The sequence below is a fragment of the Schistocerca cancellata genome, chromosome 11 (genome assembly GCF_023864275.1).
Source record: "Schistocerca cancellata isolate TAMUIC-IGC-003103 chromosome 11, iqSchCanc2.1, whole genome shotgun sequence".
NCBI lineage: Eukaryota > Metazoa > Arthropoda > Insecta > Orthoptera > Acrididae > Schistocerca > Schistocerca cancellata.
The window spans coordinates 11,259,005-11,279,801 of NC_064636.1; the positions used below are offsets into that span (position 1 = coordinate 11,259,005).

Below are 20,797 nucleotides of genomic sequence, written 5' to 3' on the forward strand. Positions count from 1 at the left end.
CGATGAAACCAAAAAAATATGAATAACAAAAAAACTTGCCTCGTTATAAATGTCTTTTGCTGTTCATCGATATAATGAAGTGAGCTGATATGCCCTTTTGTCACCTGAAAAGACGTACCTATTACATAATATTTATGTAATTTACGTAACTACAAAATACTTTTTGATTACCGGTCGTGGACGCTGAATAGCCAGAACCGAGTGCCAGAACAGTTTGGAACACACGTAAAATGGGCGAGCGCAGTGAACGAAACGAGCAACTGGATGCTGAACTGACTAGGAGCAGTCGGCAGTGGAACTGAGACAGGTGGTCATGCGAAGAATGTCTGGGGAGGCCGAGGGAGGCAGAGACTGAGGCGAGCACGCGACCCAGGCTGGGACGAGAACTGCCCAAGTGACCGCCGCGACCCAAGTGAACTATGGACCTATCGTTCCTTGGAATTCGTTCCTCGGTCCTTTCGTTCATCTTGCTGAACCGTTCCTTTGCACCCGTTCGTTTGCGAACTACCCATCTCTAGGCCTCGCGATCCCCCACCAAACAGAAAGGCGACGGGAAGCGTGCACCAAGCACGGGCTGCCTACGTCACGCGCAGTACGGCCTGTTCCCTGGCGCCCTCTGCCAACTGCTCAAACGAACCTCCGAGCAGCCCTAGGGGTGGAGTCTGACACTGCCCGCCCCCAGCTGCCACGTGAATGGAGCCCTGGCAGACACACCGGAAACGTGCGCTTCCCTCGGGATGTGTTCCCGCCGGACCCTTCTCTCCCCCCACTGTGCAGACCCCCCTCCCCCATCCCACCATCCACGACACTCCACAACCAAGTCCCACAGCCAACACTACTGCACCTCAGCATAGACAGTAGCGATGGGATAAACTGCGATTTTCTCACAGCAGTGATTTCTGTGGATGCTACTTTCCGGTAACTGCGATTTATCGCAGTTAACCAATTCACAACTTGTTGTTGTTGTGGTCTTCAGTCCAGAGACTGGTTTGATGCAGCTCTTCATGCTACTCTATCCTGTGCAAGCTGCTTCATCTCCCAGTACCTACTGCAACCTACATCCTTCTGAATCTGCTTAGTGTATTCATCTCTTGCTCTCCCTCTACGATTTTTACCCTCCACGCTGCCCTCCAATACTAAACTGGTGATCCCTTGATGCCTCAGAACGTGCCCTAGCAACCGGTCCCTTCTAGTCAAGTTGTGTCACAAATTTCTCTTCTCCCCAAATCTGTTCAATACCTCCTCATTAGTTACGTGATCTACCCATCTAATGTTCAGCATTCGTCTCTAGCACCACATTTCGAAAGCTTCTATTCTCCTCGTGTCCAAACTATTTATCGTCCACGTTTCACTTCCATACATGGTTACACACCATACGAACACTTTCAGAAACGACTTCCTGACTCTTTAAGTCTATACTCGATGTTAACAAATTTCTCTTCAGAAATTCCTTCCTTGCCATTACCAACCTACATTTCATATCCTCTATACTTTTGCCATCATCAGTTATTTTGCTCCCCAAGTGGCGAAACTCCTTTACTACTTTGTGTCTCATTTCCTAATCTAATTCCCTGACCATCACCTGATTTAATTCGTCTACATTCCGTTATCATCGTTTTACTTTTGTCGATGTTCACCTTATGTCCTCCTTTCGAGATACTGCCCATTCCATTACTGGAAATTAACAAATAAACACTACTCGTTTTTGAAAAGTTAATTAAAAAACTAAAAATTTTAACACTGCCGCTACGGCTAATGGATTTTCCGGTTTTGTAACCGGTTAATAGCAGAAAATAAAAAAAACACTTATTGTAACAGAAACCAAACAAATACGGAAAAATACAGGGAACAGTCTTCAACCGGCCCTATTTTTCCAGCGCTAGGTTGAGTGCGAAGGGATGCAGGTCGGAGTCCGTAAAATGTGATTTCAAAACTCTAACAAATCTGGAACGTAACATTAAGAGAAATAACGTATCGGGAATTATTCAGGCTGTTGTTGTCCTGCGTTGCAACTACAAAAATGCGTGTTTTTTTTTTCACCAGAGGCGTTTCGCTTTATCGAGCTAACGCTTCATCAGTGACCTGTAATTATGTTATTTACATTGTCATTTGCTTTAAGATTAAAAACAGTTCGTTAAGAATATGTTAATTTGTACTTCGGGTGATATTGCTCGATTTCTCTTACATCGGGCCAGCCGGAGTGGCCGTCTGGTTCTGGGCGCTACAGCCGGCCGCGGTGGTCTAGCGGTTCTGGCGCTGCAGTCCGGAACCGCGGGACTGCTACGGTCGCAGGTTCGAATCCTGCCTCGGGCATGGGTGTGTGTGATGTCCTTAGGTTAGTTAGGTTTAAGTAGTTCTAAGTTCTAGGGGACTTATGACCTAAGATGTTGAGTCCCATAGTGCTCAGAGCCATTTGAACCATTTTTTTAGGCGCTACAGTCTGGAGCCGAGCGACCGCTACGGTCACAGGTTGGAATCCTACCTCGGGCACGGATGTGTGTTATGTCCTTAGGTTAGTTAGGTTTAATTAGTTCTTAGGCGACTGATGACCGCAGAAGTTAAGTTGCATAGTGCTCAGAGCCATTTGAACCATTTTTTTCTTACATCGGGAAATACCGTCTGCTAGGGCAGCGTTGTTTTTCTGCGTTGGATACTGATAAATTTATGCGAGTCAGGTGCAAGTCTTTCAAATGGACGCCACCTGGGCGACTGTCTTCTGTAATCAATCAGTATGGCAGATGCTTCTTAAGCAACTTCCTTTTCAGATTTTCCTTGTCTCTTCGAATTCAAATTTTGAATTGTCCCGCACCTACTAGTAGAGCGCATAAAACACTAAAAAACTCGTGAGACACTCGCAACATAGACACAATCACGCGACAGAACTATCAAATATACGCTCTGGCTCTGCTACTCGCTACAAGACTACATAACTAATCTTATTGTTGCGCTGCTTGAAATAGCAATGCGTTGACATACTCTACCTCTGTTACGTCTTGTAGTAATAGTGTTGCTAACAATGATTTTGAGATTTCGTTAACTTTGCAGGACGCTTTCGTGAAGAATGTGCAGTGACATACTTTTTTGTCGGTGAAATTCGCCAGAATAAAATATGCCAGAAATTCGGTCATGTACTTCCCCCAATCAAAATTATGTAATTAAATAAAAATCGTAGTTCGTTTCAGTGCTAGCTATTCCAACAACCTTAGACTTTTGCGATTTCATCTGTCCATTACGGTGATCGTGCAGTCCTAGGATTGTTTAACCCTAGGACGGCGAATCCTTTTTTTCTAACTTGGATGCCTAAGGGGAGGGTTCGGCGAGCCCACAGATATTAAATAAGTTTACTGACGAAAAATTACGACTTCCAAATTGGTTTATGTAGTTTAACTAAGGCATCGGTTTATAAATGTTGTTGATTGTTATAAATATCGGATTGAGTGAATAAAAAATTGAAATATTACAATACAAAATACAGATGTGTTTGTATACAATAGACTACTGAGTCCTCAACTTCGAGGCAAGAGACACACTTCACAATTTTTTCTGAATATGTGTTACACACATGTTTATGACACTGTCCGCAATACTGTTTTGGTTTACTTAGATTCTTGTACTTGTGCTTCTTTGTTTTAGCTTTTCTTACACAAATATGGCACCGACCTTTCCCTGCAGGAGGCTGACGGGCTTCTGTTGTCACTTCTTCGATTTTCTTTTGTAGAATAGTCTCTAGTGATTAAACAATTTGGTTAGATAACCCCCTTGCATTGGCACTTCTTTCTTCTACCTGCAATTTGACTAGTTCCATCCCACCTTGCAGTAGATAAAGTTTCCGTTTGTCGTGTTTCTTTTCATTCCATCTCGGATGTAGCTGGATGAATATGGTGGTTGCATTGCTAGCACAAATGTCGATGAGAGAGTTCAAAAATGGTTCAAATGGCTCTGAGCACTATGGGACTCAACTGCTGTGGTCATAAGTCCCCTAGAACTTAGAACTACTTAAACCTAACTAACCTAAGGACATCACACACATCCATGCCCGAGGCAGGATTCGAACCTGCGACCGTAGCGGTCGTGCGGTTCCAGACTGTAGCGCCTTTAACCACTCGGCCACTCCGGCCGGCTGATGAGAGAGTAAAATACAGATAAGACCATCTCTTTGTTCCCCTCTTGCAGGTGTACATACGCACCATTTGATCAATGGTATCAATTCCACCTTTCGTGGAATTATAATATGCATTTATCTCGGTTTTATTCTTCTCTCCTCCAACAGTGCCTTTATCTTGGTGCATTGTTGACATCATCAGTAATTTTTTACTCGGTTTCGTTTTTGCTGTGTAGGACACCAAAGTTGCTGGAGGCCTACGTGTTGGGAACTGCACTAGCTCACTGCAGGTTTACAAGATAAATAACAGCTGACTGACACCAACAATCACTTCCTCTGAAAGTAAACCGATCGTTGTGAATAACAAGAATACCAACCAACAAGAAACTAACTTGCATTGTTGTAGAAATGAGAAATACGAAATCCTACTAAGGGAAATTTTCTATAGCACGGAAGCCTGAGGGGAGGGTTTGTTGGACCCATAATAAGTTTATTTATTTTTTCTTTCAAAGCAGGAATTTTCTATAAAATATATTGACACTGTTTCATAAAATAGCCAACAAACAATAACTCAAAGGGAACATGTAGTGTGAAAGTTACTCGGGCAAAAGTAGGGGACATAAGAAAATTGTGGGTTCAACGACCCCCCGCCCCCTAGGCGTCCTAGGGTTAATCCCACTAGGTAGATCTTGGCCCTTATGACTTCGTGGAGGAATCTATGTGGCCCGCAGACCAGAACGTTTGGAGCCCCCTGCTCTACGTCAATAAAGCGAAACGCGTCTGGTGAAAAAAAAATCACGCATTTTTGTAGTTGCAACGACAGAACATAAGTACCTTCAAGAATTGTAAAGCAGCCACGGACACAGTATGGCCGCAGTTTAGTCCATCCCTCGTCGGCGAGATGACCTCGTTAGCTGCGGCCCCTGCCGTGCCCCCACCACTCGGCGCCGGTTAGTTACCTGGCAGCACCTGCCCCCCCCCCCCCCCCCCCGCACACACACGCCAGCGCTGCACGCCGGCCAGGCAGAGATTGTTGGCGCCGCGACCGGTTTGTCGGGCAGTCAGTCGGAGGTGCGTGTGCTCCGTGCTCGAACGCATCTGTCCTCGCTGCGGTTTCCGCGATCGCCGCCGTGTGTCGGAGGAAGGAAGAAGAAGCGGGCAGAGGTTGCAGCGTGGCGGTGCACCTGCCGGGCCGCGCAGCTGCTGGTGAAGGGGAGGGGGAGGGGCAGGAGCGGAAGTGGAGGGGGGAGGCGGCAGGAAAATCTCGGCCGCCGGCCGCGCCGTCTCCAGTGCTGACGCAGGTGCGCCGCGTTTCGAACGCGATCCGTCTCCAGCTGGACAAAGGAGCTCCATCCAGCAGGGGAGCGACAGCAGACCGGCACTTGCGCAACGCCGTTACCCAGCCTTCGTTCTACTCCCACCGACTGGAAAGTCGGCCGCGCTCGCGTCCAGATATTACGTGAGCTCGCCTTCGCTGCCTCCCTTCCTAAAGGAGACACACAAAAAAATAGAACGGCGCGTGTGAAATTTAGCCTGCTTCGCTCTTTCGTCAATGAACAGTTCAGTCTGTGCCTGGCATCAGTAATATCGACGCCACAGATACATTAAAAAGCATATTTTGTGTGAAATATAGCCGTGTGAGTACCATCGCAGATGTTCGACAAGCGCCGTGCGGTACAAAACAATCCGAACATTTGCTAATTCGTTAAAAATTCCTCACTACAACTCTGCTTTGTACTGCACTGACTAGTAGCACTGCGAAAAATTTAAGTAATCTCGTAATCTTGCCCTTTTTCCTGCACACTACAACTGCGTAAAGAGCAGAACAGTCGGCTAGCTCGCTTCGCCGTGCTATCCGCGAGTTGTTTGTTGCCGAGATACTGCCGGCCGAGTTCGCAGGTATTAACTCGTGTGACAATTGCCGAGCGCCAACGACGTTACTCGACAAGTTCGGGAAACACCTGAAGTGCGACTCTCGGTGAGACTGCGACGCTACGATTCGCAGACAATTTACGTGCTCCGTCAGCATTTCGTAACGAACGGCGAGAAAGAAAATCAACTCGAGGTGCGATTGTCGGCGGGTCAGCGACAATAAGAGTGCCAATAGTGCTCCGGCGATGTTACGTAACGAGTAAGAGGGAAAGCAAAAACATCGGAAGTGCTTCTGTGGTTGGTACTGTGAAGCGGCAGCCATTACAGACAACGGAATGGCGGCTGGGGAATCGTGTGTCGTTCGCGTGACGCGCGGGCGTTGAGTGACTCAGGTGGTGGCGTCGCTTCGATCGAGCGAGACAGGCGGTGAAAGGAGCTGACTCGCAACATGCTGTGCGGCATTTCTCGGCCGCGCAGGGCGCCCTCCTGCGACGACGGCTTCGCCGAGGACCGCGATAAGGATAAGGACACGGGACACTGCAGGACCTGCGGCAGGAGTCCTGTCATGGCGCCCAGGAACACGCAGGTGAGTCGCCAGCAGTGTCTCCCCATTCTTTTTTTATTGCCTGACCCTTCCACTCAGATCTCAATTGTTATGGATTACCAATAATCGAACTCGCCTGTAAAATAAATAGCTTCGCACATCTTATTACTTTATAGGAAAGTTTCAATGTGTTTTCATTTAATTTTCATCAACATGAGTGCTATGCAGTTCACACTTCAAAGCCTGGCAGAGGGTTCTTCGAACCACTTTCAGACAGTTTTCTCAACCGCCCCATACGCCAACAGCGGGTAGGAAAAGTAGACACTTAAATCTTTCTGTAGGAGGTCTGATTTCTCTTATTTCATTTTAATGATCATTTCTGCCTGTGTAGGTGGGTTCCGAAAAATTATTTTCGCATCCCGATGAAGAAGTTTGAATTTCGTGGAAAAATCCCTCCGCAATGAAAAATGCCTCGTTTTAATGACTGCCATCCCAAATCGCGTTTCATATCCGTGACGTTTTCTCCCGTATTTCGCAATTGTAAGAAACGCGCTGCCCTTCTTTGAACTTTGTCGATTTTTCTCCGTCAATTCTATGCGATGCGGATCCCACACTTTAAAGCAACACTCCAAGACAGGGCGGGCAAGCGTAGTGTAGGCAGTCTCATTAGTAGACCGGTTGCATCATCTAAGTGTTCTGCCAATAAAACGTAGTCTCCCGTTTTGACATCACCGTAATATTATCCATATCATCGTTCCAGCTTAACTTGTTCGGTATTTACTCGAATTTACAGCTTTTAAATTCGCGTGATTTATCTTGTAATCAAAATTTAAAGGATTTCTTTTTGCACTCGTGTGGATGACATCATACTAACTTCATGGAGAGTGAATTGCTACTTTTCCCACCATTCAGATGTAGTGTCAAGTCATTTTCATTTGGTTTTGATATTCTGATGACTTTACTAGACGGTAAATGACTTTATCTGCAAACAATCTTAGACGACTGTTGACATTATCTCCCAAATCGTCTAACTAGATTAAGACCACCGGAGGGCCAATAGCACTTCCTAGGGAACGTCGGATATCACTTCTGTTTTACTCCATGATTTTCCGTCAATTACTTCGGAGTGTGACCTTTGTGACAAAAAATCACGATTCCAGTGGCACAACTGAAGCGAAACTCTCTAGGCATACAATTTGAGTAAAACTACCTTCTGGTGGAAAAGTGTCAAAAGGCGTCTGGAAATTCAGAAAAATGGAATAAATTTGAGATCCCCTCTTCATAGCACTCGTTACTTAGTGCTAATAAAGAGCTAGTTGTGTTTGACAAGAACAATGTTTTCCGAATCCGTGCTGACTGTGTTTCGGTGGACCGTTACCGTAAGGTAGTTCATTTCAAACATGTAAGCGAGAAAATATTCAGAAAAAAACAGTGAAATTAAATTTAAAGTTGGTTGGAAGTAGCTAAATACATTCATTATCAAACAATGGGCTAATTTGCGTTCATTTCGTATCTCACTTCGCCCATTATCTGTTTTGCTGCCCAAACAGTAAAAGCCATCTACTAGTTTTAGTGTCTGTTTTCCCAATACAATTCCCTCTGCATCACCTGATTTTATTACATTCCTCCATCCTTGTTTTAATTTTGTCGATGTGCATCTTATAATCTGCTTTCGAGACACTATACCTTCCGTTTAGTTGCTCTTAAAAGTCCTTAGTCGCCTGCGACTGAATTACAGTGTCATCGGTAAACCTCAAAGTTTTTGGCTTCTTCTTGATGAACTTCAATTGCCTGTCGAAATTTTTGTTCGGTTTCATGTATTGTGCACTGGTGATAGGCTGGCTGGTTGGCTCTAAACATTACGGGACTTAACATTTGAGGTCATAGGACTTAGAACTACTTAAACCTAACTAACCTAAGGACATTACACACATCCATGCCCGAAGCAGGATTCGAACCTGCGACCGTAGCAGCCGCGTGGTTCCGGACTGAAGCGCCTAGAACCGCTCGGCCACCGCGGTCGGCTGGAGATACAACCCTAGTTATGTTGAAATTTCAATTTCGGAACATGGGAAAAACAAATCAATGGGCCTGTGTTCTGACATGGAAGTTCGAAGCTCTGTTTTTAATCAACTTCAGTTTTGAAAATGTCATTTTTCCAGTGATGTCTGCAATAATTAGAGACAGCTACACTGTTTGAGCGACCCTAAAATTCCGAACACTTTTTAACGGCTTGTGTGTAACAATTTGTATGAAATGAGGTGTGCAAGAAGTTGACCTTCCGCTCAATGTAACCCATTTTCAAACTGCCGCAATTCCGTTAACCGTCGTCTTAAAAACCTCAACGCGACCCGTTTCGCCGGCCGCCACTGAGACTTCGACGCGAGGGAGGGGCGAATGCAACTTAATTTTTATTAGCTGCCCGGTGAGACATTCAGTAGAATAAGCCACGGTTCTGAGGCATCTGTATCACTCTGTGGCATTCAAGACTTTGCGTTTAGTTTTGTGCTGTTAGTGTGCGGTATACAGGGTGCGCCTGTCGATGTTGTTTCATGCAACCCGCCATGTTACTCTTGGCCTTCAAAAAAACCACGCCCGAGATTTTTACATTGTGTCGCTAGCTACGCGCAGACTGTTGGTCCAACAGAAAAAAATGGACAGGACCTTTTTGTAGGAAGTGTAATGTAGTTAAATTTTGTACCGGGATAAGTTTTCGCTGGAGGCCACGGTTTTACAGTTACTCAAGAAAATCGTAGAAAAGTGACCTCGAAACACGCCTCCAAGGCCAATCGCATCCCTCGCCAGTCAGTATATGTGGTGTGTTGTTTCGGTCTCTCCTGCACTTGCGTCCCACAAGTCAGCAAGGGGAGACACATCGTCCGTTCTTAAGTTCGCCAGCCGCTCACCAAACTCCCAGCTCCTCGGCTGATGCTGGGTATGTACCAGTCCCCGAGTGCTGAAATGAGATTTTAAATACAGCCAGATTAGCCGTAACCCTACAGTTTTTATTCCTTCCTGGTGATTCTACATCCGTTCTCTGCAAATCATACTGAAGTGCATGGCAGAGTTCACATTCCACTGTTAGTTAGTAGAGCCTTTCCCGTTCCATTCACATTTGGAGCGGGGGGGGGGGGGGGATGATCGTTTAGATTCTTCTGTGTGTGTATTTTGCAATTAATCTTATCTTGTCCTCACAGTTTCTGTGCGAGCGATATGTAGGGGGTTGTAATATATTCTTACAACCATCATTTCGTCCGCAGCTCGTGGCTAGTGTTGCTGCCTCTGGGCCACAGGGTGCCGGGTTCGATTCCCGGCCGCGTTGGGGATTTTCTCTGCCCGGGGACTGGGTGTTTGTGTTGCCCAAATCATATCATCATCATCATCATAATCACCACCACTCATCACAGTGGTTAGATCGGACTGTGTGGAAAAAATCGGAACATCATTACGCATCATTTAAAATTGGTTGTTGATTTTTTTTTTTAAATAGACTTTCTTGGGAAAGTTTACACCTGTCTTCAAGGGTTTGGTAGTTCAGTTTCTTCCATATCTCCGTGACTCTCTCCCACGGATCAAACAAACCTGGGACCATTGGTGCTGCCCTTCTCTGTATCCCCTGTTAGTCCTATCTGGTACAGGCACCCATACATTTCAGCAGTATTTTAGGATGTGTCGCAAGAATGATTTGTAAGTAATCTCCTTTGTAGACAGATTGCACTTCACCAATATTCTACCAGTGAACCGAAGTCTACCATCTGCCTTACCCACGACTGAACCTGTGTTATCATTCTTTTCCTGTCCCAACAAAGCGTTACACACGGATATTTGTATGCGTTGGCCGGTTTCAACTGTGACTCAGTGATATTATAGTCGCGAAATCAGTGGCGGCTCGTGAGTATACATTTTTAGTATACATTTTTAGATTCACTGTTGTATAACAGTAGTGCTAATCGACAATTGTCGGCCAGGGTGGCCGAGCGGTTCTAGGCGCTACAGTCTGCAACCGCGCGACCGCTACGGTCGCAGGTTCGAATCCTGCCTCGGGCATGGATGTGTGTGATGTCCTTAGGTTAGTTAGGTTTAAGTAGTTCTAAGTTCTAGGGGACTGATGACCACAGCAGTTAAGTCCCATAGTGCTCAGAGGCATTTGAACCAAAGCACTCTGCTGTCGATCCCTCTTTTAAGTGAATATCATTGTTACAGTTTCCTGTGAGGTTTCATATGTACATTGTGGGCCGATAAACGTGACTCACTACAAGATTTCAGAACTATGACTAAACGCTAGTCTCGCAATGGACAGTTATGTGGCTCTGAGCCGTAAGGGACTTAACATACTGAGGTCATCAGTCCCCTAGAACTTTGAACTACTAAAACCGAACTAACCTAAGGACATCACACACATTCGTGATCCGTGACCGAGGCAGGATTCGAACCTGCGACCGTAGCGGTCGCGCGGTTCCAGACTGAAGCGCCTAGAACCGCTCGGCTACACTGGCCGGCAGTTATGTGCATTAGGCTCTTCTGATTGATGTTCACTAGGTCATACAATTGACAGCTTAATATACTGTATGTCACAAACCTACAAAATAGGTTTACTGCTAGTACAGCTTTAACATATTGTGACATCCGATCCAAGTTAACTATAGTATAGAGTGAGTGAGGTAGCGTACGTGAGGAGTGTGAGGTATCGTCCGGCAAGCTTTTTGCCAAGAGAACAGGGTGGCAAGGGCCAGCAGTGCACGTTGTGTTGTCAGGCCCGTGTGTATTTGGGCCGTGAGGCAGTTACGTCACGCGAGTTGCACATGCGGAGTCTAGAGGAGCAGCAGCCGGTACATTTACGTGCCGTGTCTCTCAGATTGTCTGTGTTACGTTTAACAGCATTCACAGAAAGATAGCCGATGAATCCTCAAGGTGTCGGAAGTCAGAGCGTTCACGTGCTCTGACACGGCAGCCGCCACTGCATAAGATAGCACGTGTTTTTCGTTTCGTGAAGTGCACAGTTTTACATTTCTGCACACGTAAAGCAAGTTGGCAATATTTGCACCTATTGAAGTTTTATCTAGATGTGGCTGAATATTTATGCAGAATCTTTCAAACAGTACTTCGCTGTAGATAACTGTGCCGTCTGCAGAAAGCGCGAGATTGCTGATACTATTGTCCGGGAGGTCATTAATAAACAACGTGAACAGCCAGGGTGCCGTCACAGTACTTGGGCCTACTTCTCACCGGCAGGAGGTGTTTCGTGGAAGTAGTCGAGGAATTCATTGGAGTAGTTTCAAACCGAAATATTTACGAGGTGCATTCAAGTTTTAAGGCCTCCGATTTTTTTTTCTAATTAACTACTCACCCGAAATCGATGAAACTGGAGTTACTTCTCGACGTAATCGCCCTGCAGACGTACACATTTTTCACAACGCTGACGCCACGATTCCGTGGCAGCGGCGAAGGCTTCTTTAGGAGTCTGTTATGACCAGTGGAAAATCGCTGAGGCAATAGCAGCACGGCTGGTCAATGTGCGGCCACGGAGAGTGTCTTTCATTGTTGGAAAAAGCCAAAAGTCACTAGGAGCCAGGTCAGGTGAGTAGGGAGCACGAGGAATCACTTCAAAGTTGTTATCACGAAGAAACTGTTGCGTAACGTTAGCTCGATGTGCGGGTGCGTCGTCTCGGTGAAACAGCACACGCGCAGCCCTTCCCGGACGTTTTTGTTGCAGTGCAGGAAGGAATTTGTTCTTCAAAACATTTTCGTAGGATGCACCTGTTACCGTAGTGCCCTTTGGAACGCAATGGGTAAGGATTACGCCCTCGCTGTCCCAGAACATGGACACCATCATTTTTTCAGCACTGGCGGTTACCCGAAATTTTTTTGGTGGCGGCGAATCTGTGTGCTTCCATTGAGCTGACTGGCGCTTTGTTTCTGGATTGAAAAATGGCATCCACGTCTCATCCATTGTCACAACCGACGAAAAGAAAGTCCCATTCGTGCTGTCGTTGCTCGGCAACGTGCCACACGGGCAGCCGTGTGGTCGTCCGTCAGCATTCGTGCCACCCACCTGGATGACACTTTTCGCATTTCCAGGTCGTCGTGCAGGATTGTGTGCACAGAACCCACAGAAATGCCAACTCTGGAGGGCGATCTGTTCGACAGTCATTCGGCGATCCCCCAAAACAATTCTCTCCGCTTTCTCGATCGTGTCGTCAGACCGGCTTGTGCGAGCCCGAGTTTGTTTCGGTTTGTTGTCACACGATGTTCTGCCTTCATTAAACTGTCGCACCCACGAACGCACTTTCGACACATCCGTAACTACATCACCACATGTCTCCTTCAGCTGTCGATGAATTTCAATTGGTTTCACACCACGCAAATTCAGAAAACGAATGATTGCACACTGTTCAAGTAAGGAAAACGTCGCCATTTTAAGCATTTAAAACAGTTCTCATTCTCGCTGCTGGCGGTAAAATTCCATCTGCCGTACGGTGCTGCCATCTCTGGGACGTATTGACAATGAACGCGGCCTCATTTTAAAACAATGCGCATGTTTCTATCTCTTTCCAGTCCGGAGAAAAAAAATCGGAGGCCTTAGAACTTGAATGCACCTCGTATGTTAACATTTGACAGTGGTCGGACTGAACTACGAATTTCCTGACTGCATCGCACCACGACCAGAGTTACGGGGCGTGAACACTGACGGACAAAGTTGACCGCAAGTGAAAATAAGTCGAGAGTTAGGAAGTTGCAGCGCGTGAAGGCGGAAACACAGTTGACGAGTCTTGGAAAAAGTTGAGAAGTGACGGCAACCTTTGTGCAATAGAATAATTGTGGTCACTACTTCAGCTCTTCCACTAAAACATTTCCAGCGAGAGTGAGTGTTTTGGTATATCGATACTTGTTTACACGACATCCGGTATTCCGTACCTCTGCTCTCAGATGTACGCGTCACATTAACGGAATTTGTGGTTCTCCCGTTTGCCGTCGTGTACATTCTTGTAGACAACGGAGTGCATCGTAGTACGGCGTGTTTGGAACTGGAGCGGAGTGATACGGGCAGGGGTAGGAGATATTCTCCCGCAGTGCGAAGTATTCCCCGCCCACGCCGGCAATACCTCTGTAACTTCTGGCCGCATCAGCTGTACTGACCCGCCGTGCCGCGATATAGCCGTGTGTTGCAGCGGCTTGGGGGCAAAAGGTGTGGCTCGTGTAAATGACCTTTCAAGCCTCCCTCACGCAGCACGAGGCTCAAAAATGGTTCAAATGGCTCCGAGCACTATGGGACTTACCATCTGAGGTCATCAGTCCCCTAGAACTTAGAACTACTTAAACCTAACTAACCTAAGGACATCACACACATCCGTGCCCGAGGCAGGATTCGAACCTGCGACCGTAGCGGTCGCGCCGTTACAGACTGAAGCGCCTAGGAACGCTCGGCCACACAGGTCGGCAGCCGAGGTTGAAGGCGGAGGGGCGAATCCGACGTTCCGGCAGGGAGCGCAGTCATCACACGGGAAGTGGCGCTTGACGCGATCTGCGGCAGTTGCCGGCGTCATTCCGATCTCGGACCGCACGGTTTGTTCACGGAAACGGACACGCGTTAAGTTCCTGCGTCAGCACATTTCCTCCCGTATCCACACGGTAATCGTGTTCTCTCCGCAGTGTATATAAATAAAAGGTTTAACGTGCACGACGAACACGTTTTAAGGCAAAAAAGGAAGATTCCATCTGCAGTCACTAAGGACATGAGCTTACGAAACTGCAGGAACTCGGACAAACTCAGTGGTCAGAAAGGGAGCGCTTAACATTTACGTGATGAAGAGGCGTTCAATTCAGCAGTGGAACAAATTTTTCCCCGGGAAATTTCGGTTAAAGAATACAGAATCGTGGAGCACTCCCCCTTCAGTGGCCACAGTTCCACGGAGCTCCGCTAGCTGGCGGCGCTGTGCGTAGCCTCGCAAATGGCGTCTGGAGCGGAGCTGCGGTCCGAGCAGAGATCGGGCTTCAAGTTTCCTTTGCCGGAAAACCAGAGTTTCCCAGAAATTCGTAGGCGCTCGCAGAATGTCCACGCTGCCCTCCAGTGCTAAATTTGTGATGCCTTGATGCCTCAGAACATGTCCTACCAACCGGTCCCTTCTTTTTGTCAAGTTGTGCCACGTACTCCTCTTCTCCCCAATTCTATTCAATACCTCCTCATTAGTTATGTGATCTACCCATCTAATCTTCACCATTCTTCTGTAGCACCGCATTTCGAAAGCTTCTATTCTCTTCTTGTCCAAACTATTTACCGTCCATGTTTCACTTGCATACATGGCTACACTCCATACAAATACTTCCACAAATGACTTGCTGACACTTAAATCTATACTCGATGTTAACAAATTCCTCTTCTTCCGAAACCCTTTCCTTGCCATTGCCAGTCTACATTTTATATCATCTCTACTCCAACCATCATCAGTTATTTTGCTCCCCAAATAGCAACACAGATCTACTACTTTAAGAGGCTCATTTCCTAATTTACGTCCCTCATCATCACCCCATTTAATTCCGTCTACATTCCATTATCCTCGTTTTGCTTTTGTTGATGTTCATCTTATATCCTCTTTTCAAGACACTGTCCACTCCGTTCAACTGCTCTTCCAGGTCCTTTGCTGTCTCTCACAGAATTACAATGTCATCGGCGAACCTCAAAGTATTTGTTTCTTCTCCATGGATTTTAATACCTACTCCGAATTTTTCTTTTGTTTCCTTTACTGCTTGCTCTATGTACAGATTGAATAACATCGGGGAGAGGCTACAACCCAACCGCTGCTTCCCTTTCATGTCGCTCGACTCTTATGACTGCTATCTGCTTTCTGTACAAATTGTAAATAGCCTTTCGCTCCCTGTATTTTACCCCTGCCACCTTTAGAATTTGAAAGAGAGTATTCCAGTCAACATTGTCAAAAGCTTTCTATAAATGCTAGAAACGTAGGTTTGCCTTTTCTTAATCTTTCTTCCAAGATAAGTCGTAAGGTCAGTATTGCCTCACGTGTTCCAACATTTCTACGGAATCCAAACTGATCTTCCCCGAGGTCGGCTTCTACTAGTTTTTCCATTCGTCTGTAAATAATTCTCGTTAGTATTTTGCAGCTGTGACTTATTAAACTGATAGTTCGGCAATTTTCACATGTGTCAACACCTGCTTCGTTTGGGATTGGATGTCCTTACGGTGGAGAAAACCCACCAGATACGGGCTCCAGCCGACCACCAGGAATAGAGTAGGGCGCCTCCCAAGTTGCGCTCGCTCCTAATCGGGCTCACTTTGCGTGGTTCGTCGCCTAAACGTATTTTGTACATCACGGGACGTGGAGCGTGGCAAAAGGCTGGCCGGCGCTCCACGTGTGTGGCTGCGGCGTGCGTGCGCGCGCTTGCCCTTGCCGGCCGGCGCCGAGGTCACATTCCAGCAGCCTCCAGCCTGGAGCCTCCAGCGGGCGCCGGCCCGGCTGCGCGACTCCGCAGCGCCCTCTGCTCACCCAGGCGTGCCGGAAGCTGCGTGACTGGCTGATGTCTTCTCGTCCGGCACGTTTGTCCGTTGCTGCGGTAGAGTTTCGCGATCGCATCCAGTTTTGTGGAAGTAGGATGTGTGGTGGGCGGACAGACTGTGACGAGGTCTGCCCCCCCCCCCCCCTAACGGTAAAGGCTGCGTCACCGTGTTGACGATGCGGTGCCAGCACCTAGAGACGAAGCTAGTGCCACTTTGAAGCTACAATCGGAGGCCAGTGACTCAGATGTATCCGGTAAAAACGCATGTCTCGAGACGGACGCTCGAACTCGAGACCTCGGTCTTTCGTGGGCAGGTTGCAAGACCCCCACCGCACTTACAGGAAACCCCCCGTATAGCCAGTGGGTCGTAGAGATGACGTAAGATGCGTAACTGTGATTGCTTGTGCCCCTCCATCCGAGTTTTGCGGAGGCTGAGGCAACCCGTCCTCAGAGTGTCTTAGTGAGTCGTCGTGTAGGGCTCTTCCTTCCTGTTCTGCCGACAAGCTCTGCATGCCTGTATCGCTCGCAGAACACTTGCCAGCGACGTCTGGTTCTCTGCAAAGTGCACCTCTGCTTCCTGCCGTTCTAACTGACGAAGCGGGAAACTGCATTACTCGGGATAATGTTCAAAAGGGATGCCTTTATCACGTACTTGTTTACTAAATAGCGTAAGCTGACAACGTCTACATCTACGTCCATACTCCGCAAGCCACCTGACGGTGTGTGGCGGAGGGTACCTTGAGTACCTCTATCGGTTCTCCCTTCATTTCCAGTCTCGTATTGTTCGTGGAAAGAAGGATTGTCGGTATCCTTCTGCGTGGGCTCTAATCTCTCTGATTTTATCCTCACGGTCTCTTCACGAGATACACGCAGGAGGGAACAATGTACTGCTCGACTGCTCGCCGAAGGTATGTTCTCGAAACTTTGACAAAAGCCCGTACCGAGCTACTGAGCGTCTCTCCTGCAGAGTCTTCCACTGGAGTTTATCTGTCGTCTCCGTAACGCTTTGGCGATTACTGAGTGATCCTGTAACGAAACGCGCTGCTCTCCGTTGGATCTTCTCTATCTCTTCTATCAACCCTGTCTGGTACGGATCCCATACCGGTGAGCAGTATTCGAGCAGTGGTCGAACAAGTGTACTGTAACCTACTTCCTTTGTTTTCGGATTGCATTTCGTTAGGATTCTTCCAATGAATCTCAGTCTGGCATCTGCTTCACCGACGATCAACTTTCTATGATCATTCCATTTTAAATCACTCCTAATGCGTTCTCCAGATAATTTATGGAATTAACTGCTTCCAGTTGCTGACCTGCTATATTGTACATAAATGATAAGGGATCTATCTTTCTGTGTATTCGCAGCACATTACACTTGTCTACATTGAGATTCAATTGCCATTCCCTGCACCATGCGTCAATTCGCTGCAGATCCTCCTGCATCGACGCGGTTAATAATAATTAACTGAAAACTAACAATTTCCCGTGAGCATGACCTTACGGCAGAACTACATCCGAATGCAACTTATCGGGGACTGGCTACTGTAGCGGGGAACCTCAACTTCCAACTCACACTCGTCATACTTCGTAGCCATTCCTACATTTTCCTTAGCTTAAATATTATTCATATATTTATTAAGGTGATCGTTTTGGCGTTGTAATACAGGGTGTATCAAAGTGAATCACCCGATTAAAAAAAAAAGTCGTAACTCTTATGTTGTTTGAGATATGTGCGTGAACGGCGTAGCGCTGCAAAGGGCAAACTCTGTAGGTTTATGTGGCTCCCGCTAGGCAGCAGCACTGTGCGCCCACTTCAGTTCCGATGAAAATTGTGTCGGAAAAACAGAAAGCGTTTTGTGTTGCACGTTTTGCACAGAGCGGGTCAGTAACAACTGTCCAGCGTGACCGTCGCATAGGTACGGTACGGTGTGGATCCTCCTGTAGTACAGAGCGTTAGACGATGGCACCAACAATTCGGAGAAGCAGGTTTGTTTGTTTGTCGAGGCAGAATCGCCGGGCCGTCGCAGTGTGTGTGACGCAGACCTGGAACGCATGCGCCACGTGTGGTTTCACAAGGAGTCGGCAGAAATGCGTTTGCCGTGCAGCTCGACAGTTCGACATGGCCCCCAATGTCCGTTTGTCGTACGTTGCCTCGACATTTACATGTTCAAAATTCAGCTACTGTAAGCTGTTCGCGAAGGTGACAAACAACGTGTGGAGTTCTGTAATTCCGTTCTCGGCGAGATGGAGGTCGACAGTTTTCTTCCACGCTTAGCGTTCAGTGACGGGGCAACATTGCATTTAAATGGAAAGGTGAAACGTCGTAATGAGAGAATATGTGGTAATGTGGTACGGAACAACCAGATGAAGTTGTACAACGCGAGGGGGAGTGCCCAAACTTTAACGTGTTTTGTGCAGTTTAACGGGGAAAGGTGTACGGTCCATTCTTCTTTGGCGAGACCTCTGTTACAGGAAGCACGTATCTCGATATACTGGAGAACTTTCTCTTCCAACAGTTGGAGACTGATTCGAAAGACTCCATTGACGAACAGGGTGGGGCACCACCACACTGGCATCTGGAAGTGCGGGACTTTTTAAATCGAAGGATTACCGAACGACGGATCGGTCGCAGCGCACCGAAAGATTCGGCGTTACATTACTGTCCTCCAGGGTAACCGGAGCTGACTGTGTGCGATAAATTCTAGTTTATAAAAGACTGCGTTTGTGTGGTTGCGTCTCCAACGACGACGAATGAAGTCGGCAGCCGCGGAAGTTGTGACTCGAGGCGCGCCCTCTGCACTCTGGGGACACTCTGAGTGCGGCGCATCGCAACGGGGCATATTGAACACGTACGGAAAGTTATGGAAGAAAAAAAAAAAACTTTTTGAGTTCCCCGTTCATCAAAAAACAAAATCATTGTATATGTTCATTAGTTTCAAAAACATACAGGGTGAAAATTAGTTAAACACACAAACTCTGAGAGGTTGTAGAGGACATCAAAACAAATATTTTCCCCTAGTGTCATTTTTTCCTATGAGGAGTATTTAAACCGATACAGGAAGATTTCTCTGGCGGCAGATTAATTAAAGCAACAAACACTTTTCCATTTTTTTTTATGACCAAGAGACAACACATTAACACAACCCAATTTCAATTACACTAGATTTTCAAAAATGCCTGTATTGACACGTAAACAAAGGTTACACAGTCGGATCATGTTCTGGCTGCCACGGGCAAAAACCCCAGGAGTATCCTGAATTATTCCTGCTGCCGCTACCATCTGGGCAACCAGATCCTCTTCTGATGCAGCAGGAGTTGCAGAAACAAGGTTGCGCGTCTCACCCCACACATAAAAGTCCAGAGGGGGCATATCTGGGGATCGAACAGGCCACGGTACGGGACCACCTCTGCCAATCCACGTTTCTGGGAACCGTCGGTGCCCGTCGTGTTGGAACCACATGCGTTGTCTTGTAGGGAGCGGGACGTCTTCCAGCAATTCTGGCAATGCTCTGGCGAGAAAACTGTAACAGTGCCTGCCGTTTAATGGCCTAGGTAGCAGATACGGCCCAGTTAAACAGTCCCCAACAACACCGACCCACACGTTAACGAAGAACCGCACTCGATGAGCGCTAGTAACTGTGGCATGTGGGTTATCCTCACTCCAAACATGCGAATTGTGCATCTTGAAGACTACATCACCCCCGAACGTTGCTTCATCGGTAAACAACACAGAGGATGGAAATGTAGGATGCATTTCACACTGTTCCAGGTAGCACTGCGAAAACTGTGCTCTCGGTGGATAATCAACTGGTTCCAGTTTGTGGACACGCTGTAAGTGAAAGGAACGTAACAATTGCTCTCGAAGGAGTGTTCTTACACTCGTCTGATTCGTCCCCATGTTACGTGCAAGTGCACGAGTGCTGATTGAAGGATCCCGCTCCACACGCTGCAAGACAGCTTCCTCAAACTGCAGCGTTCTTACCGTGCGACGGCGTCCCTGTCCAGGTAATCCGCTAAATGGCCCGGTCTCACGCAGACGTCGGTACACACCACCAGAGGTCGTACGGTGCGGGATACGGCGATTAGGATGTTGTTGTTGACAAACCCGCTGTGCAGCTCGTCCGTTGTGGTGCGCTACGTAGTACGCACCGACCATATCGGTGTACTCACTCCAGGTGTGTCGCTCCATTAGTAAACAGAGACAGTGCACTGCTACACTGGTGGACAGCAGTTGCCTACAACTGAAGAGCGTAATACGGCCTCTTAACTACTGAAGGTCGTAATACGGCGTCCACAGGTTTAAATAATCCTCATAAGAAAAAATGACATTACGCAAAAATATTTGTTTCTATGTCCCGTACAACCTCCCAGAGTCTGTCGGTTTAAATACTTCTCACCCTGTAGATGTGCCAAATCGGGTGATTCTTGTTTATACACTCTGTACAGTAAGCAGGTAGGCTTCCCTTAACGTCTGCTTGTGTCAGGAAGTATTTACTAAGCGAGATGACTTGCTTCGCCTGCGTTCCTCGCTAGTGACGTAACGGGTGTAGCCACAGAGCCAGACTCCACCGTCCACTGGTGACGTCACGGCGACGGAAACCTCGTAACTCCATTGTGTCGACTTTTACAAGAGAAGCGTAAACAGTTCCTTAAAAAGAAATACCAAGTGATGCAGCTAAACGTGCTACTTGCCTGACTATGTAGTAGAAGGCTTTTGGTAATGGAGTTACTGGTTGTTTCCACACACACACATCCGGATGAGACGTTTC

The 20,797-nt window shown here is 47.2% G+C and overlaps 1 protein-coding gene across 2 annotated transcripts in view; it reads left to right on the forward strand.

Annotated features, from left to right (window-relative positions):
* Window positions 1-20,797, forward strand: part of LOC126108945 (abnormal cell migration protein 10) — a 532,402-nt gene that overhangs the window by 310,960 nt on the left and 200,645 nt on the right. Inside the window, exon 1 of one of the 2 annotated variants that reach the window (XM_049914328.1) lies at window positions 5,372-6,560. The exons of the other annotated variant lie outside the window; for it this stretch is intronic. Coding sequence (XP_049770285.1) covers window positions 6,423-6,560 — 138 coding nt within the window. The 5' untranslated portion in view covers window positions 5,372-6,422. Of the gene's footprint in view, window positions 1-5,371; window positions 6,561-20,797 lie in introns of those variants that run through there. 2 annotated transcript variants of the gene reach the window in all.